This window comes from Phasianus colchicus, chromosome 6 (assembly GCF_987193195.1).
Source record: "Phasianus colchicus chromosome 6, bPhaCol1.hap1.1, whole genome shotgun sequence".
NCBI lineage: Eukaryota > Metazoa > Chordata > Aves > Galliformes > Phasianidae > Phasianus > Phasianus colchicus.
The window spans coordinates 51,502,457-51,516,992 of NC_143441.1; the positions used below are offsets into that span (position 1 = coordinate 51,502,457).

The 14,536-nt window shown below is 48.1% G+C and overlaps 1 protein-coding gene across 1 annotated transcript; it reads left to right on the forward strand.

Annotated features, from left to right (window-relative positions):
• Positions 1-692: 692 nt before the first annotated feature.
• Positions 693-12,667, forward strand: KLHL40 (kelch like family member 40). The gene is made up of 6 exons (XM_031607846.2): positions 693-4,230; positions 7,590-7,750; positions 9,322-9,429; positions 9,949-10,134; positions 10,775-10,921; positions 11,584-12,667. Exons 1-6 carry the CDS (start codon positions 3,085-3,087, stop codon positions 11,693-11,695), a joined length of 1,860 nt encoding a protein of 619 aa, XP_031463706.2. The 5' UTR covers positions 693-3,084; the 3' UTR covers positions 11,696-12,667.
• The last annotated feature ends 1,869 nt before the right edge of the window (positions 12,668-14,536 follow it).

The following is a 14,536-nucleotide window of genomic DNA, read 5'->3' on the forward strand; positions in this document are numbered from 1 at the left end:
GCCATGATATGTTGTGCCTTCCCCTAGTGTAAAATCCAATTTTTCTCCCCCATGCAGGTGTCTGTAGACAGCTGAATCCTCCCTGAGCTGCAGAGTCCAAGGGCTCTGTCTTTTTGGGCACCCCTAGGTGCACAGGAAGGGAAACAGAGTCACCATCTCCCAGTGTTGAGGAAGATGACTCACATGGCAAAGCCAATGACTCTGCACTGCCTTCCCAGCCTGGAGAGTCTGGGAGAAAAAATAACCCATTCACTAAGGATCTAAATTTACTCAGCAGCTACATCTAATGGAGCTGTCAGAATCTAATCTTAGACACTGGTAGAGCAATTTGTTACAGAACAGCTTGTGGAAGAAGTTTGCCCACCTTTGCCTGAAGGTCTGCCCTTGGTTATCACTGCTGTTAGAAGCCAAAAGGGGTCCTGTGTGTCAGGAGCACCAAAGCACTGCTATCATGGCCACGTCTCAGCCTTGTGTAGAAGACCCTCAGTTTCAGCATATGCCACTGGGGAAAGTATCTAATCCAACCTTGTTATTGCCTGGCTCTGATAGCAAGAAAAGCAATTTTTTACTACAACTACAAATCCAGATGAGTAGTTCTACAACAGACACCTTTTTCAACCTGGCACAGCTATAATTCTTGCATTCACCTTTCTTGCTCTAAAAGTCAGTATGAGAGGGAGCGATCCTCCCACACTTCATCCCCCTAGGATGATTTACATACGTTTCCACTCACTCTCATCCTTGGGGTGACTGTTGCCCACCCGGAGACAACTGACTCAGTGCATTGGTCGTTGGGTAAACCACTCATTCATTGTAGCTCTGTTAGACCAGGGTCAGCTGGCTGAAAGCTACTCAGAGTTGCCCAGTTCACAGGTGTGAGTGCTGCCACAGGCCTTCACAAGGATGGCATCCATCTTTGCCAGGGGTAGGAGGCACTGGGGACAGTTGAGGTTATCCAGGATAAATTCATGATTTAAGTGAATGGGGAAAGATGGACCTTAGAGGAGTCCTCTCATCTCAGGCAACTGTCCAACTTGGGTGCAGTGAATCAACTCTCTGTGGCCATAGGGAGCCTAAACTACAGCCCTTGGGCCCTGTTTGCTTGGAAATATCTCTGTTTTCCATCAATCCATCAGTCTCCAAAGTGATGAGACTTAAACACAAAGGGGGATCAATGGTTTCCTGCTCTCACTGAGCCGTTGTTGCTGATGATACTGAGCCCATCACTTATCTCCTACTTAGTGGGTGCCAGGGTGGGTTATTTACCTGTGCCAGAGCCAGTGTCCCTTTCCAATCACCCGCACAGGCAAGAGACAAATCTGAGTTTGTATTTTCTATAGGGGCTGCCATGTCGGGTAGATCTCACTGCATTTAGTGGTGTCAGCTTACAATAAGCAGTGAGAAGAGACAGCATCTCGTGATATGAGGAACATGGAAGGAAATCTGGGATGGCAGCACCCACTGAGCAGCATGGTGAGAAGGAAAGCAAGTCTGGGCTCAAGGAAGATTAAAGGCAGAGAAGGATAATTCCAAAAAATAGTGTGACCACATTGGAGAAGTGGAACACTCACACAGAAAGAAGGGAGAGGGGAGGATGGGCTGTGCAGCCCAGACATCTGGGAGCAAATGAATATTGCTGATGGATGACCCAGTTGAAAGGTCAGTGCTCATCCTCTGATTGTGTCTCTGATCCTGAACTGATGATGTGAGCTGAAATCAGCACATGATTATAGCCCTGCTGTATTACAGCCTGGGATGCTGCTGGAACCTCAGCAGTACGGCTTCATCTAGTGTCATCCCCTCCCTCATTACTCAGATAACCATCACGTCACAAAGCATAGTTACCAACACACCCATGCCAGAGCAAGGGGTTATGTGGCTTTAAATACACCAAGAAGAGTGTGGCTAATGGCTTTGCATAGATCCAATTAATTTGTTAATTAAATCTGTGCCATCTCTGAGTGTCAGAAAGCCCAAAGGGTCCGTAATAATGAAGATAAAACAAAGTCTTGTAGAAGTTTTACCATAATTATAAATAATCATAGTTGCTCTGCTCACCTATGTCTGCCCAAACTAATTTATTTCCTTGAGAGCTCCGTGGGAAGAGCTGGACCTGGAGCAGCCAGCTGAGGCCCCGTGAGGCTCTATGATGTCCATGCAGGACCCAACACAGCCCTTGGCTCTTCTGCAGCACCTTCTGAAGGCTGGTCAGGTTGTCCCACTGTGTCTTCAGGCTTCAGCTTGGGGGTTGAATCCCAGTAGACCTCTGCAGAAGACCCCAAATTCACAAGTAAATACCTGCTTTCAGGTGCCTCAGTCAGTGAGATGAAGCTCACTGTTGGGGTCTCTGAATTTAGTTCCTCCTCAGATACTTGTGTTTCATTCTCCATCCCCTCCCAGACCCTTGAAAACTGACTGCAGAGGAGAAGAAAGGGCAAACCTGCACAACCCTGGGGACGAGCTCAGCTCAGGGATGCTGCAACACATGGACTCTCCCTTCTTGCATCTTCCCAGCTTTGATTCACGGTCTGTTTTTACCACCGCAAGAGATTTAGCACTTAGAGAGTGTCCTGTTTAGCAGTGTCAGAGGTCTCATCCCTGCCATTCATGACCCAGGAGGCAGATTATGGTGTTTGATTCATCTGGAGGACATGTCCCAAGCGTGGTGGAGCTGTCATAGGGTCGCACACATCCTTCCATCGGGGGACGTGGTGACTCATCAGCTGACAGACGGTTCCTGAAGCATCGAGGCTGAAGTACAGCTGTTCCCCCGGTCCCCTCCCTTCCCCCTTGCCCAGTGTGTCATATTAAGGGGTGATCAGCTTACACATGCTCCAATATGGATTCCTTAAGCTTTGTAACACGGTGGCTATATATAAAGCCCTGCGCTGGAAGCTGAAGTACACAGACAGCTGCGATAGTAGGGAGAGTTTCACATTCCCAGTGTGCTGACGGTCTGGAAGAAAGGGAGACCTGCGAGCCCTGCTTTGAGAAAGTTTCTTTACCAAAGGCACACATAGAGATATATTCGTAAACAGATACAAAAGAAAGCTTAGGGAAAAAAAGGAGTTCTTACTCTCCACCATGGGTTTGCCTTTTGATCAAGTGGAAGAACTGCGTCTCTACCAGCAAACCCTCCTCCAGGATGGACTCAAAGACATGTTGGACCACAATAAGTTTCTGGACTGTGTCTTGAAAGTCAAGGGAAAGGAGTTTCCATGCCATCGGCTGGTGCTGGCAGCTTGCAGCCCCTACTTCAGGGCAATGTTCCTTTCGGACATGGAAGAGAGCAAGAAGAGGGAGGTCAGCTTGGAAGATGTCGACCCAGATGTCATGGGCAAAATCCTCCATTATATCTACACCTCTGAGCTGGAGATCACAGAGCAGAATGTTCAGGACATCTTCTCCGTGGCCAACATGTTCCAGATCCCCTCCATCTTCACTGTCTGCGTGTCTTTCTTGCAGAAGCGCCTTTGCCTCAGCAACTGCTTGGCTATCTTCAGGCTGGGCTTGATGCTGGATTGTGCCCGGCTGGCCGTGGCAGCTCGAGATTTCATCTGCGATCGCTTTGCTCTGGTCTCCCGTGATGAGGAATTCTACCAGCTCTCACCCGACGAGCTCATCGCCATCATCTCCAGTGACTCCCTCAACATTGAGAAAGAGGAAAATGTCTTTGAAGTGGTGATGAAGTGGGTGGGCACCAAGGACCAGGAGAGCCGGCAGAAGGCCCTGCCTGTTGTCTTCGAAAGCATTCGCTTCCGCCTCATGCCCAAGGACTACATCAAGGACCACGTGGAGAAGCAGGCTGTGGTGAAGTCCAGCCCAGAGCTGCTCAAGAAACTGCAGATGGTGAAGGACGCCCAGCAAGGCAAATTCACTGTGGTGAAGAAGAAGAAAGTGAAGAAAAGCGATGAAAAGCAAGCAAAAGGCAATGTTGTCAATGGAGCAATAGATGAGGAGGAAGCGACAGAGGAGGATGTGCTTCCAGGGATCTTAAATGACACGATGCGCTTTGGGATGTTCCTCCAGGACCTCATTTTCATGGTGAGCGACAGTGGAGCAGTGGCCTATGATCCCACTGCCAACGAGTGCTATTTTGCCTCCCTGTCTGCACAAATCCCAAAGAACCACGTCAGTCTGGTGACCAAAGAGAATCAGATCTTCATTGTCGGAGGACTGTACTACAATGAGGACAGCAAAGAGGATCCCATGAGTTCCTACTTCCTACAGGTATTAGTCTTTGTTTCTTTATTTTCTTTGACCAGGACCATGATCAGTCTATATTGATGTTAGCAATATCCATTGTCACGTGATGCTAAAATGAAAGAGGTAAATGCAGTTGAAACATTTAAGTTGCTTTTCTAGAGATTTTCTTGCCATATTCTTAAAGTACATACCACTAAAAGGGGTATTTGATCATTGATGAAGAAGGCTTTAATGGTCCAAATCCTGAACCTGACATCATTTTGGCAGATGCATTTGGTCCAGCCCTGCCTGCCAAAGGCACACAAACTAGGTTGGAGGCACCAGGTCTTTATGTTCCGTGGGCATGAACTCCCAGCAAAAGAAAGATGATTCTGCCAGTTGACAACACAGGGAACAGCAGCAGCTATAGCCACAGTGTAAACACTGCAAGGACATGGAACATGTCCCTGCCTACCAATATCAGCTTCTTTTCCAATGCTGTTCTTGTCCCTGAATGTGTTCTAGTTCCATCTCAGAGTCTCTGCTTTGGTCATTTCCATCATGTGCAAGGAAAATTCTGCTGTGACATTGCTGGGGGCATCTAACAGGAAAAGTGGCTATTCTAACTCAGCAACAACCAAAGCTGTGAGCAGGCTGGGCTGTGAGCAGGCAATCTGAGCCCCAGGCTGGGTTGTAACCCAAGAGCACCTTCCCTGTAGGGACCTAACAGGGCACTGCCTTTCCTGCCGACCCTGTAGGAATCCAGTAAATCCCATCCTTCCCCCTCTACCCAGAAATCTCCTGGGTAAACAAGCTCCCATGGCTTACATTTTGGAAGTTTTGGAAGAAAGTTTTGGAAGAAAGCAACAGAGTATTGGAAGGATAAAGCAACACAAGTTCCCATGCTGAGACACAGAAGTTTGATCCTTGCCATGTTGCATGAGTAGGGCTGTGCACCTGTGCCATGTGTGCAGGGATGTGTTTGTCCTCACCTGAAGTGTCAGACTTAGGAGCCTATGCAGCCCACATGAAATGAGGAGTTAATGGGAAGATACAGCAGGCTGAGAAAGCAGAATGGAGAGGGAAGGCAGTGGGGAATGCCTGGGGAATTGGTGCTTGGCACACAACCTTTTGCACTGAAAAGGAGCTTTGACCACAGCAGATACAGACAACTCCATCTCCTAGCTGTGCTCAGCAGGTAGATAGGCTGCCTGACATTCAGCCTGAACCTATGTCTAAAGATCAGTCCTCCACCTGTTTTGCTGCTGACCAGGTGAGTTAATTCCCTGGGCAGCAGGGAAAATCTATCATGTCCTGCGCTGTATTAGCATGACTGCAGCAAGCATGTTGAGGGAAGTGATTTATTCCTTTTGATTGAGCACTTGTGAGACTGCATCTGGATGTATGGGAGACTACATTTGTAGATGGGTGTGGATGTGGATGGCAAGTCCAGTATGGGGCTTCTCAGTAAGAAAGACATTGAGGTGCTGGTGTGAGGCCAGCAGAGATCACCAAGGTGGTTAGGGCTGGAAGGCTGCACATAGAAAGGACAAGAGGCAATAGCCTCAAGATACACTAAGGGAAATTTCAATTAGCTGTAAGGAGAACATTCACAATGGAGGTGGTGCAGCACTGGAGCAGGAGTCCAGAGAAGTCACAAAACCTTCATCCTGGAGGACATTTCATATCTAACTGTAGAAAGCCCTGGTGACTTTGAGCAGGAGAGTTGGATGGGAGATATCTGGATGCCCCTTCAACCTGTTTTCATCATTGCCCTTAGTGTGTGTTGCTGTATGAACAAGGTGTTTCAGACTTTTTCAGCTGGAGCTTCACAAGGATGTAGGCTGGCCCCTGTACAATGAACCCCTGTACAATGCAGCAGCCTCTTACACCTTCTGACTCTGTTTCTATCCTCCCCAGTTTCGTGTTCCTCCTTCAGTCAGGGTTAGTTTACACTTAAGGACAAGCATCAATATATCTAAGTGCTGATAAATCCCAGAGGCCTTGCAGATTTTGGCAGGAACAGAATGATTCCGTTGACATTCCAGATGGAAAACGGTATCCTTTATTTGTCACTTCTAAGATTTATGCTTTGGAAACAATACTGAACCCATCGAGAAGCAGGAACTCTCCTGGTGATGGGGCTGCTCAGGCCTGCACTATAAATAACACAAACGAGGACCACAGCTCACAAAGGGACAACAATCACAGGCACTCAGCTGAGGCCGAGGCTTTGGAGGCAACCCAACAAGCTGCAGCTCCTTGGCCCGAGCCCATAGAAAACAGTGCTTCAGGCTGTGCTCCATCACAGCTTCCTCCTGCAGGGTTCCACCAAACGGCTGCTAGAGGTCACTCCGGACTCAACCTGCCATGTTCCTTCTCCATTGCCAAGCTGTCTTAAAAATGTTGACCCGTTTTACAGCTCCCACTAAGCACTTTGGTGTCCAAAGTGTCCCCAGCCCCCATTCTGCCTCATGATATTTCATGGCTTTTTGTTTTCTGGCGGAGTAATGCTTTGATCCACAGACGTGCAAGGATTTTTGGTCATTTGATCTACCTGCATTGCACGTCTCAGTCTCCATGTCTTATCACACACTTTGGTCAGCACTGAAGAGCTCTGATCTTTGCAGTCTCATCTCTTCAGGTTGGAGATGTCAGGAAAAAAATATTGTCTGAAAGAGTGGTAATGCACAGGCTGCCATGGGAGGCGGTGGGGGCACCATCCCTGGAGGTGTCCCAGAACCGTGGAGATGTGGCACTGAGGGATGCGGTCAGAGGGCATGGTGGGGTGGGTTGGGGTTGGTTTTGGTTAGCTTGGAGGTCTTTTCCAACCTGAATGATTCTATTCTGTGATCTCAACTTCATTGCACACCGTAGATTTTGGGTAGACAGGTATTGTGTAAAGGGTTTTTATGCAGATAGAAGCACAGGCATTTCATTCACACGGTGAGGTGGTGGGGGACACCAGTACTCTGAAAAGCAGAGGAATAAGCCATTGTTTGATCTTTGCCAGCAAGAAGGAGAACTGGTGGGAGGAGAAAGCATTTTGCTCTTCACTGGCTGAGGTGAGTGAGCTATTTAGCCCTAATTGTAGGCAATGCACCGTGACCTCGAGGAGATGGAAAATATCAAAATGAAGCACCTAGACAAATGCAGCTTCTGGAGGGGTTCTGGCAAAATCTCTAAGACTTAAGCATTTCAGCTCCTCCAGTCCCAGGACTATGTTTTACACGTCCAACATGGGAATCTTCCACCCAAAGATGGCCAACCCTGTTCAAAGTCAAGGCTTTGGTCCACAGAGTGGAACGTGTCCCTGTGAGAAGCTATGAGTGGGAATGGATGCTGCTCTGAGCCTCTGGATTCTGCAGGAAGACACACACTAATGACCTTGTGTTTCCTTGCAGTACGACCATCTGGACTCGGACTGGCTGGGGATGCCCCCCTTGCCCTCCCCTCGCTGCCTCTTTGGCCTGGGAGAGGCAGAAAACTCCATTTTTGTGGTCGGAGGGAAAGAGCTGAAAGAGGGAGAGAAGACCTTGGATTCAGTGCTGTGCTACGACCGCCTGTAAGTGTCTGGGTGCAAGTGTGGGGCAGGAGGAGATCAGCAGGGGAATGTGGGGCAGCTGCTGTGCAAAGTGAATCCAGCTCCCCAGCAACCAATGGAGCGTAGTGACAGGGCTCCAGCTCTGCACCCAGACCCTGGGACTCAGGCTGTGCTGTGGGGCTCTGAGCTGCTCTCTCCAGCAGCATCACTGGTTGTAATCGAAGCTCCCGAGGTGGAAGTCGAAATGGGGATATTAAATTACAAAGGAGTGATCTTGGCAGATGCTCACGTGGGACCTGTTCAGAGGAAAAAGGGGAGAAAAAGCTTTTTCTTCTGCTGCTGCCTGTTGGCTTGAGGTCTGACGGGGAGTGCCTTTGGACAGGAAAGTTTGTTTTGAAAGTATTCAGATGTGGCACTGAATGGCCCACCCTGATGGATATCGGGCATAATATCCAATTATTTTTGCACAATGGGCTCTGAACCAGGTTATGTCATGAGCTGTATTTAGAGGCACCGTCCTGTTCTGCTCGTGGGAGGCAGAAATATCCAAAGGCTGCTCCTCTCTGCCCTAAAGAGGCAGAGTGGTAGGTGTTAACAAGCCTCTGCTCCATTTATTTTTAGATGCATCTGCTTCAAAGAGTGTTTTAGAGGCTGTGATTTGAAACCAATTTCATTTCCCCAGAACACGGGGTATTATCTGGGAAGCAGTGTGAGTCCTCCTGCCATGTGCACAGCAGTGGCTTGAGTACTGCCTATAATCTGGCAGAGATATGATCAACACCACTCCTATTTCTGGTGCAATTTAGGTAAAGAGTTCAACTATAGCAAAGTTGAGGGGACAAAGCGCTGGTCTATGGGAGCAACTGGTTGCCCGAAGTGGTCAGGCAATTAGGAGGCATTTCCATACTTAGATTGAATGAAGTGCAGGTCTTTGGAGGCTGATCCTACATGGTGAGGCACTAGAATGGATTGTGCAGAGAGGCAGTGGTGCCCCATGCCTGGAGATACTCAAGGTCAGGATGGGGCTGTGAGCACCTGATGGAACTGTGGGTGTCTGTGCATTGCAGGGGTGGCCTTCAGGGTTCCCTTCCAACTCAAACAGCTCTGATTCTATGATTCTGAACGAACCTGAGCTACGTGGACATCAAAACACATCCTGAGAAACTCCAGCCCTATTTGGGCCTATGTACCTGCCCACTGAGCATAGGTGTCTAGCCTTCCTTTGGGTCTAGGCACCACAAATACACCCAAATTCTAGCTGGCTCCATTTTTGGCTACCCAGCACAAACCAGAAAGAAGTAAAAATAAAGGCATGTGGTGTGCTAAAGCCCCATTTGAGGACAAAGCAGGAGGCTCTGTCATGGAAAAGCTGTGAGTATCCTCTAAATCTCATTGGATTTCATTTTTTACATAATGCAGACATCTTTTTTTCTTTTCCTTTTGTTTTGTTTTTACTTGTTGAGCATTATCCCATTGGAAACTTCGTGTTTTTAAGATACTGTGTTTTCTGTTTGTCAGGATCTGCACTGTGTACAGTGGGCCTCAACCAGCAAGCTACAAATCTTTTTTCTTCCCATCTTTCCCTGATCCAGGTCCTTCAAGTGGGGTGAAGCTGATTCCCTTCCCTACGCTGTCTATGGCCATGCAGTGGTATCACACAAGGACCTTGTCTATGTCATTGGAGGCAAAGGAAGTGACAAGTAGGTCAAAAATCAAGAGAAACCTGGAAGTCACCCCTCAGAATTGAGTGAGCAAAACTTGCCATAACCCAGCAAAGAAGTCCTGGAAGGAATATGGCACGCATTCACTTAGCTCACACTGCTGTCCACTGTGTTGGGGAACTTTTGGGAGGGTATTTTGCTGTGTGAGGTTGAGTCAGCAGTACTGAAACAGCATCTGAAGGCTGCACACATGGTCCTGAGGGGCAGTTGGTTACATGGACTCTTTATCCAGCTGTGCACACACAGCACTGAGCTTTTAAGCTTCCTTACCCAAAGCAGTCACGTCAGGAAGGGATGTGTTGTACACAGAAGTGGTATCCCTGGGCATGGGCAAGCTTGAGTGTCTATCCAAGCAAATGCACTAAAGCCAACACAGAGGGAACCAAAATCCCTTCTATTGAGCCATGTTCTTCGCAACATGCATCCCCAAACTCCTGCAGTGCAAGTCTGCCCCTGGGCTGACAATTTACGCTCCCCTTCTCTCTCCTTTTTCCCTAGGAAGTGCCTGAAGAAGATGTGTGTCTACAACCCCAATAAGTTCGAGTGGAAGGAGCTGGCTCCCATGAAAACTGCTCGTTCCTTGTTTGGAGCCACTGTGCACAAAGACAAAATCTACGTGGCAGCTGGCGTGACCGACTCTGGTTTGACCAACTCAGTGGAAGTGTACGACATTGCCACCAACAAGTATGTACTGAGCACCTCTGGGGGGTAGTGACACCAGCACCAGCTGTAGGTGTACATTAAGAGCTTCCAACCATCCTTGCACCTCCTCACATCAGTTCCTCCCAATCTGTATTCCTTGGGCATCAATGAGGCCTCACTGAGTAGGACATGATGTAGCACGTTGCATCTGTCATTAGCATCGTTTTATTGAGGATCACAGAATCACCAATTACAGAATCACCAAGGTTGGAAAAGACCTTTAAGACCATCCAGTCCAACCATCTCAGGATCATTCCAGGCTCAGATTCAAAGTGGGTCATCAATGAGTTGAGCTGTTGGGTGCCCTGCAGGGCTGTTGTTCCATCTTATCATCTTCACCCACTGCAAGAGACGTGTTCCCTGACTTTGGGCTTTGGGATCCAGTCCAGCAGTGTGATCTGCTGGTCCATGCTGGGTGTACATCACAGCTCATTTACTCACAGAAGATGAAACTGAGCTATGATGATGAAAACAGCTATTTCTAGCACCAGGAAATGAATGATCCCATCCCATGCAAAGCTACATGAGCTAGCCTGCCGTGAATTGATTCAGCTGCTGATTCCCAGTTTGAGACCCGAGGGTGGGCAGGGTGACCTGACATGTCCCTCTCTCCACATGGCAGGTGGGACACCTTCCCTGAGTTCCCTCAGGAGCGCAGCTCGGTCAGCCTGGTGAGCCTGTCTGGGGTGCTCTACCTGCTTGGAGGGTTTGCCACGGTGGAGACGGAGTCAGGGGAGCTAGTGCCAACAGAGCTGAACGACGTCTGGAGGTGATGACCTTCCCTGGGGCTCTCCGTGGGAGATGGGGGGTGTTACTCAGTGGCAGACACTGAGGAAACAGATAGTTTTGGTCTTTTTGCCTTCAGTCTGAGGGAGGTGCTGCTACCCCAACACCTTCCTGGAAGGAGGGGGAAGGAAACCTCTTCCAGGCTCAGCACGAGGTCTCTGGGTGAGATGTGTGCCCTGTACTGTGCTGGAAGGCACGTTAGGTGATTCGGTGATTTCTCCCAGCCTCCTACAGGAAAATAGCAGGGAAAATCTTCTCCTTTCTCTTTCTCCTGAATTGCCATTTTGTTTGGAGCTGGTTCCAGACTTCCCCTTTGGCTCGAAGTGGTGTTTGTGCAATGAACGCTCTCCTTGAGAAAAGCCAGTGCTGGGGCTGGAAACCAGATTGTCTTAAATGGGAGTAGAGACAGAAAGCACTTTCTGACAGCTGCTCATGCAGGGCTAGCTCCTATCCCTCAGGTCTGTGGCTGTAGAGCACCCTCAGCAGGCATTTCCTGCACCACAGATGTTCCATCTTGGTGATACCAACCCCTCCCCCAGGGTTCCAGCAGCTGCTGTCGGCATGCTGTGGAGGTGGGGGGTTTATAAGGTGGAGACCTCTGTTGTCTGTCTGTCTCACCACTGCTGTCTGTCTGTCTCTCCCCAGGTATGACGAAGAGCAGAAGAAGTGGGAAGGGGTCCTCCGTGAGATCCAATATGCCTCTGGTGCCACTTTCCTTCCTGTGCGCCTCAATGTTTTGCGGCTAACGAAGATGTAGCATCATTTCTTTGCTCCAGTGGGCAGGGAGGGATGGGGAGTAGGAGATGTGGTTTCTCTAGGTACTGTGCAGGACATTGCGTCTGTGATTGGTACCATTTCACTGAGTCAAAAGGGAGAGGGGGAAAGTTATTATGGCAACTTGCTGACGCTCACAAGGTAACTAAAAAAGGATTTTGGAGCATGCAAGGAGCTGGGGAAGACAAACAAACATGGAGCAATGCGCTAATCCAGTCTCAATTGGCAGAACAAAGAAATTCCTCTCTTGTTCCACTTCTTTCTCTATGTTTTTTTCCAATCTTCTCCAGCCATCAGTGAAGGTAGAAGGGGGTTCTGAAGGCATTAAGCTGATGTTTCTCCAGACAAAAGGGTTTCTGAGATGTTTCCTCACCTAGGGGAGCTGCAGGTTTGGTGCTACGAAGCACTTCAGAGGGAAAAGGGAGGTAATGCAGGTCAGACCTGGGGGACTCGGAGGAGTTCCCACGTGGTGAAGGTCATAGGGATGAGACAGTTAAAAGAAAAAAGGCACGTGAACACTGGTGGCAGAAATTCCTTCAACACTGCAATGAACAGGGAAAAAAAAAAAAAAAGTTCTTCACTTCCATCCTGACTTTGCATTGAAAAGATGCAAGGAGGTAAGGGCTGCAAGAGGGGCTATGGGTATGACACTCATCTCCATCCTTTAGGGCTCCTTGTGGTCAATCACAGACTACAATGTCCTCACGTATGGAGGGACAAGTGCTTTTCTTTAGGGAAAGGTTTTATATTTATGCTTTCATTTTTATTGATACAAACATTTTGGGTTTTTTTAAGCGCTATTCTAATTTGAAAAATTCTTGGAGATCTCAGCAGTGTTTGGCTCAAATAGAGCTTCCTACTGAGACAAAATGCATTGTGTTTTGTTTTGTTTTGTTTTTTAAGTGATCATGATGATGTTTTCTTAGAAACACGACTGTACCAGCAGCAGGACAGAGATGTGTTAGACCAAAAATCTAACGATGTCCATGCTGAGTGACCAGTGGTTCATTTCAGAATAAATGTTGACAGTATTTCCCCCAAAATTTCCTTTCTCTGAATACTGATAGAGCTGTAAATGGATGTCCACAGCAACCAAATGCAAGGACTGAGAAAAAGCTGTGATGAGAAGCTTGGAGAAATCCAGTGCCATGGGGAGCCCCAGCTTCTAGAGTCCTGATTTTCCCCCATTTCAGAGGAGAAGCTTTAGTGCTCACGTCCTAAAAGCTTTTCTCAGTAGACATAAGAACCAGAAACTTATCTAGGAAGAGAAATACCAGCTGGATTCCTACATCATCACATGGTGCAACAAACAGGGGTGATGGTAATGAAAAAGAACAAATACAAATCTTGTAAATAAATACCCTCAGAGCAGCACAAACATTACGATATCACAAGTCTGGCTGATTTGTCTAGCCCAAAATGCAGCCTTGGGAAACTAAAATGAGTTTGGAAGCAAAGACAATTTTCCATAAGTAAAGGAGCCAGAGACTTGTCCTGCCTTCATTGTAAGGATTTTCTAAGAATTACGGGATAATCTCCTTAGAAGATGATTATGTCAGAAGAGCAATGAAACATTTTCACAAGAAAAATAAATCTGAAGTGACTGGCTGGCAGCTGATAGCATTAAAAAGAAAGAAAAAAAAAATTAAGGAAAAAAAAAAAAAAAAAAAAAGCAACCAAAATGTTCGAAACAACCAAACATGAAAAAATCTGTGGCCAAATAAATAAATAAATGGCCACCCTCCATCCAGTTCTGGAGAAATTCCCATGGAAGACTCCAGGCTTGTGTCAGAAGTGGAAAGAGCCGTTGCCTGGAATTAAAAAATGAAGTCATGAGTTGCAGGGGTGGGACAGCAGCTCCCACCTGGGACTGGAAACCAATATCTCAGCAGTTCTTGCTGGTTGCAGAATGGAAACCTGTTGTTGCTTGGTCCTGAGGGAGGGTTCCTCCCCATGGAGGCTTCTCCTCATGGCTCAGCTGCTCCTGGGGGAAATGTGGGGCCTTTGAAGCCAATGGCGTGGCCCTTTGAAGTCAATGGGAGCACTGCTGTGTTGGGTAATTAGTGAAGTGTGGTCCCTTGATAATGACTTGAGAAGCAGTGATTAAGCCCAGTCAGCATCCTGGTCCGCATCCTCAGCCGCTCACCTTGCGTCTGACTGTTGGGAGTCTGGTTAATAGGAGCTGAGCACTCCCATGTTGTTCACATCCATCACAACCTTTAGGAGGTACCACCTCTAGCACAGAGCAAGAAAAGACAAAGCAGCAGTTTGAAATCTCCCATCGTGTCGGCAAAAAGGGCCAACGCCAGCCAGAGCTCGTCCAAGGAAGCCAGCACATGGCCAAGCAAAAGTCTGGCCCAGGGACTGTCCATCATCTCTCACCAAGAGGCTGCTACAGCCCAAAGATGATCTTCAGTAAGAAATCCCAGGAGGAATACCCAGGGAGGCACAACTCCTTAAGGCTGTTGCCCAGCGCCTTCCTTGCTGAGATGCACACAACTCCATCAGGACACGTCCCCTACAGGTATCTTCTCCAGCAATGCTAGCTGAAAGGTTACACCCCAAGGGTGCAGCAGAATCAGCTCTTCTTCCATTAGCTTCCCAGCATTGGTGCCGGCAAGGTTCCCACAACTCCATTTCAAATCAATACAGATGCTGGGTGCTGTTGGATGGGCTCTTTGGTTTCTCATTTCCCTTCAGAGGTGCTTGGGGAGCCTTGTCTCATAGTTCACTCAAATTTCGTGCCTTCAGTGGGACCCTGAAGCTCAGTCCTCACCTCCTCTAGCACCTCAGGGCCGTAAGCATCCAGCCCTTTCCTTTTCCC

Bases quoted from the DNA above. Each gene is read 5' to 3' on its own strand.
- KLHL40 (XM_031607846.2), top strand. From the start codon at position 3,085: ATGGGTTTGCCTTTTGATCAAGTGGAAGAACTGCGTCTCTACCAGCAA. The intron at 4,231-7,589 runs GTATTAGTCTTT...GTTTCCTTGCAG, and splicing joins TGAGTTCCTACTTCCTACAG to TACGACCATCTGGACTCGGA. The intron at 9,430-9,948 runs GTAGGTCAAAAA...CTTTTTCCCTAG, and splicing joins GGAGGCAAAGGAAGTGACAA to GAAGTGCCTGAAGAAGATGT.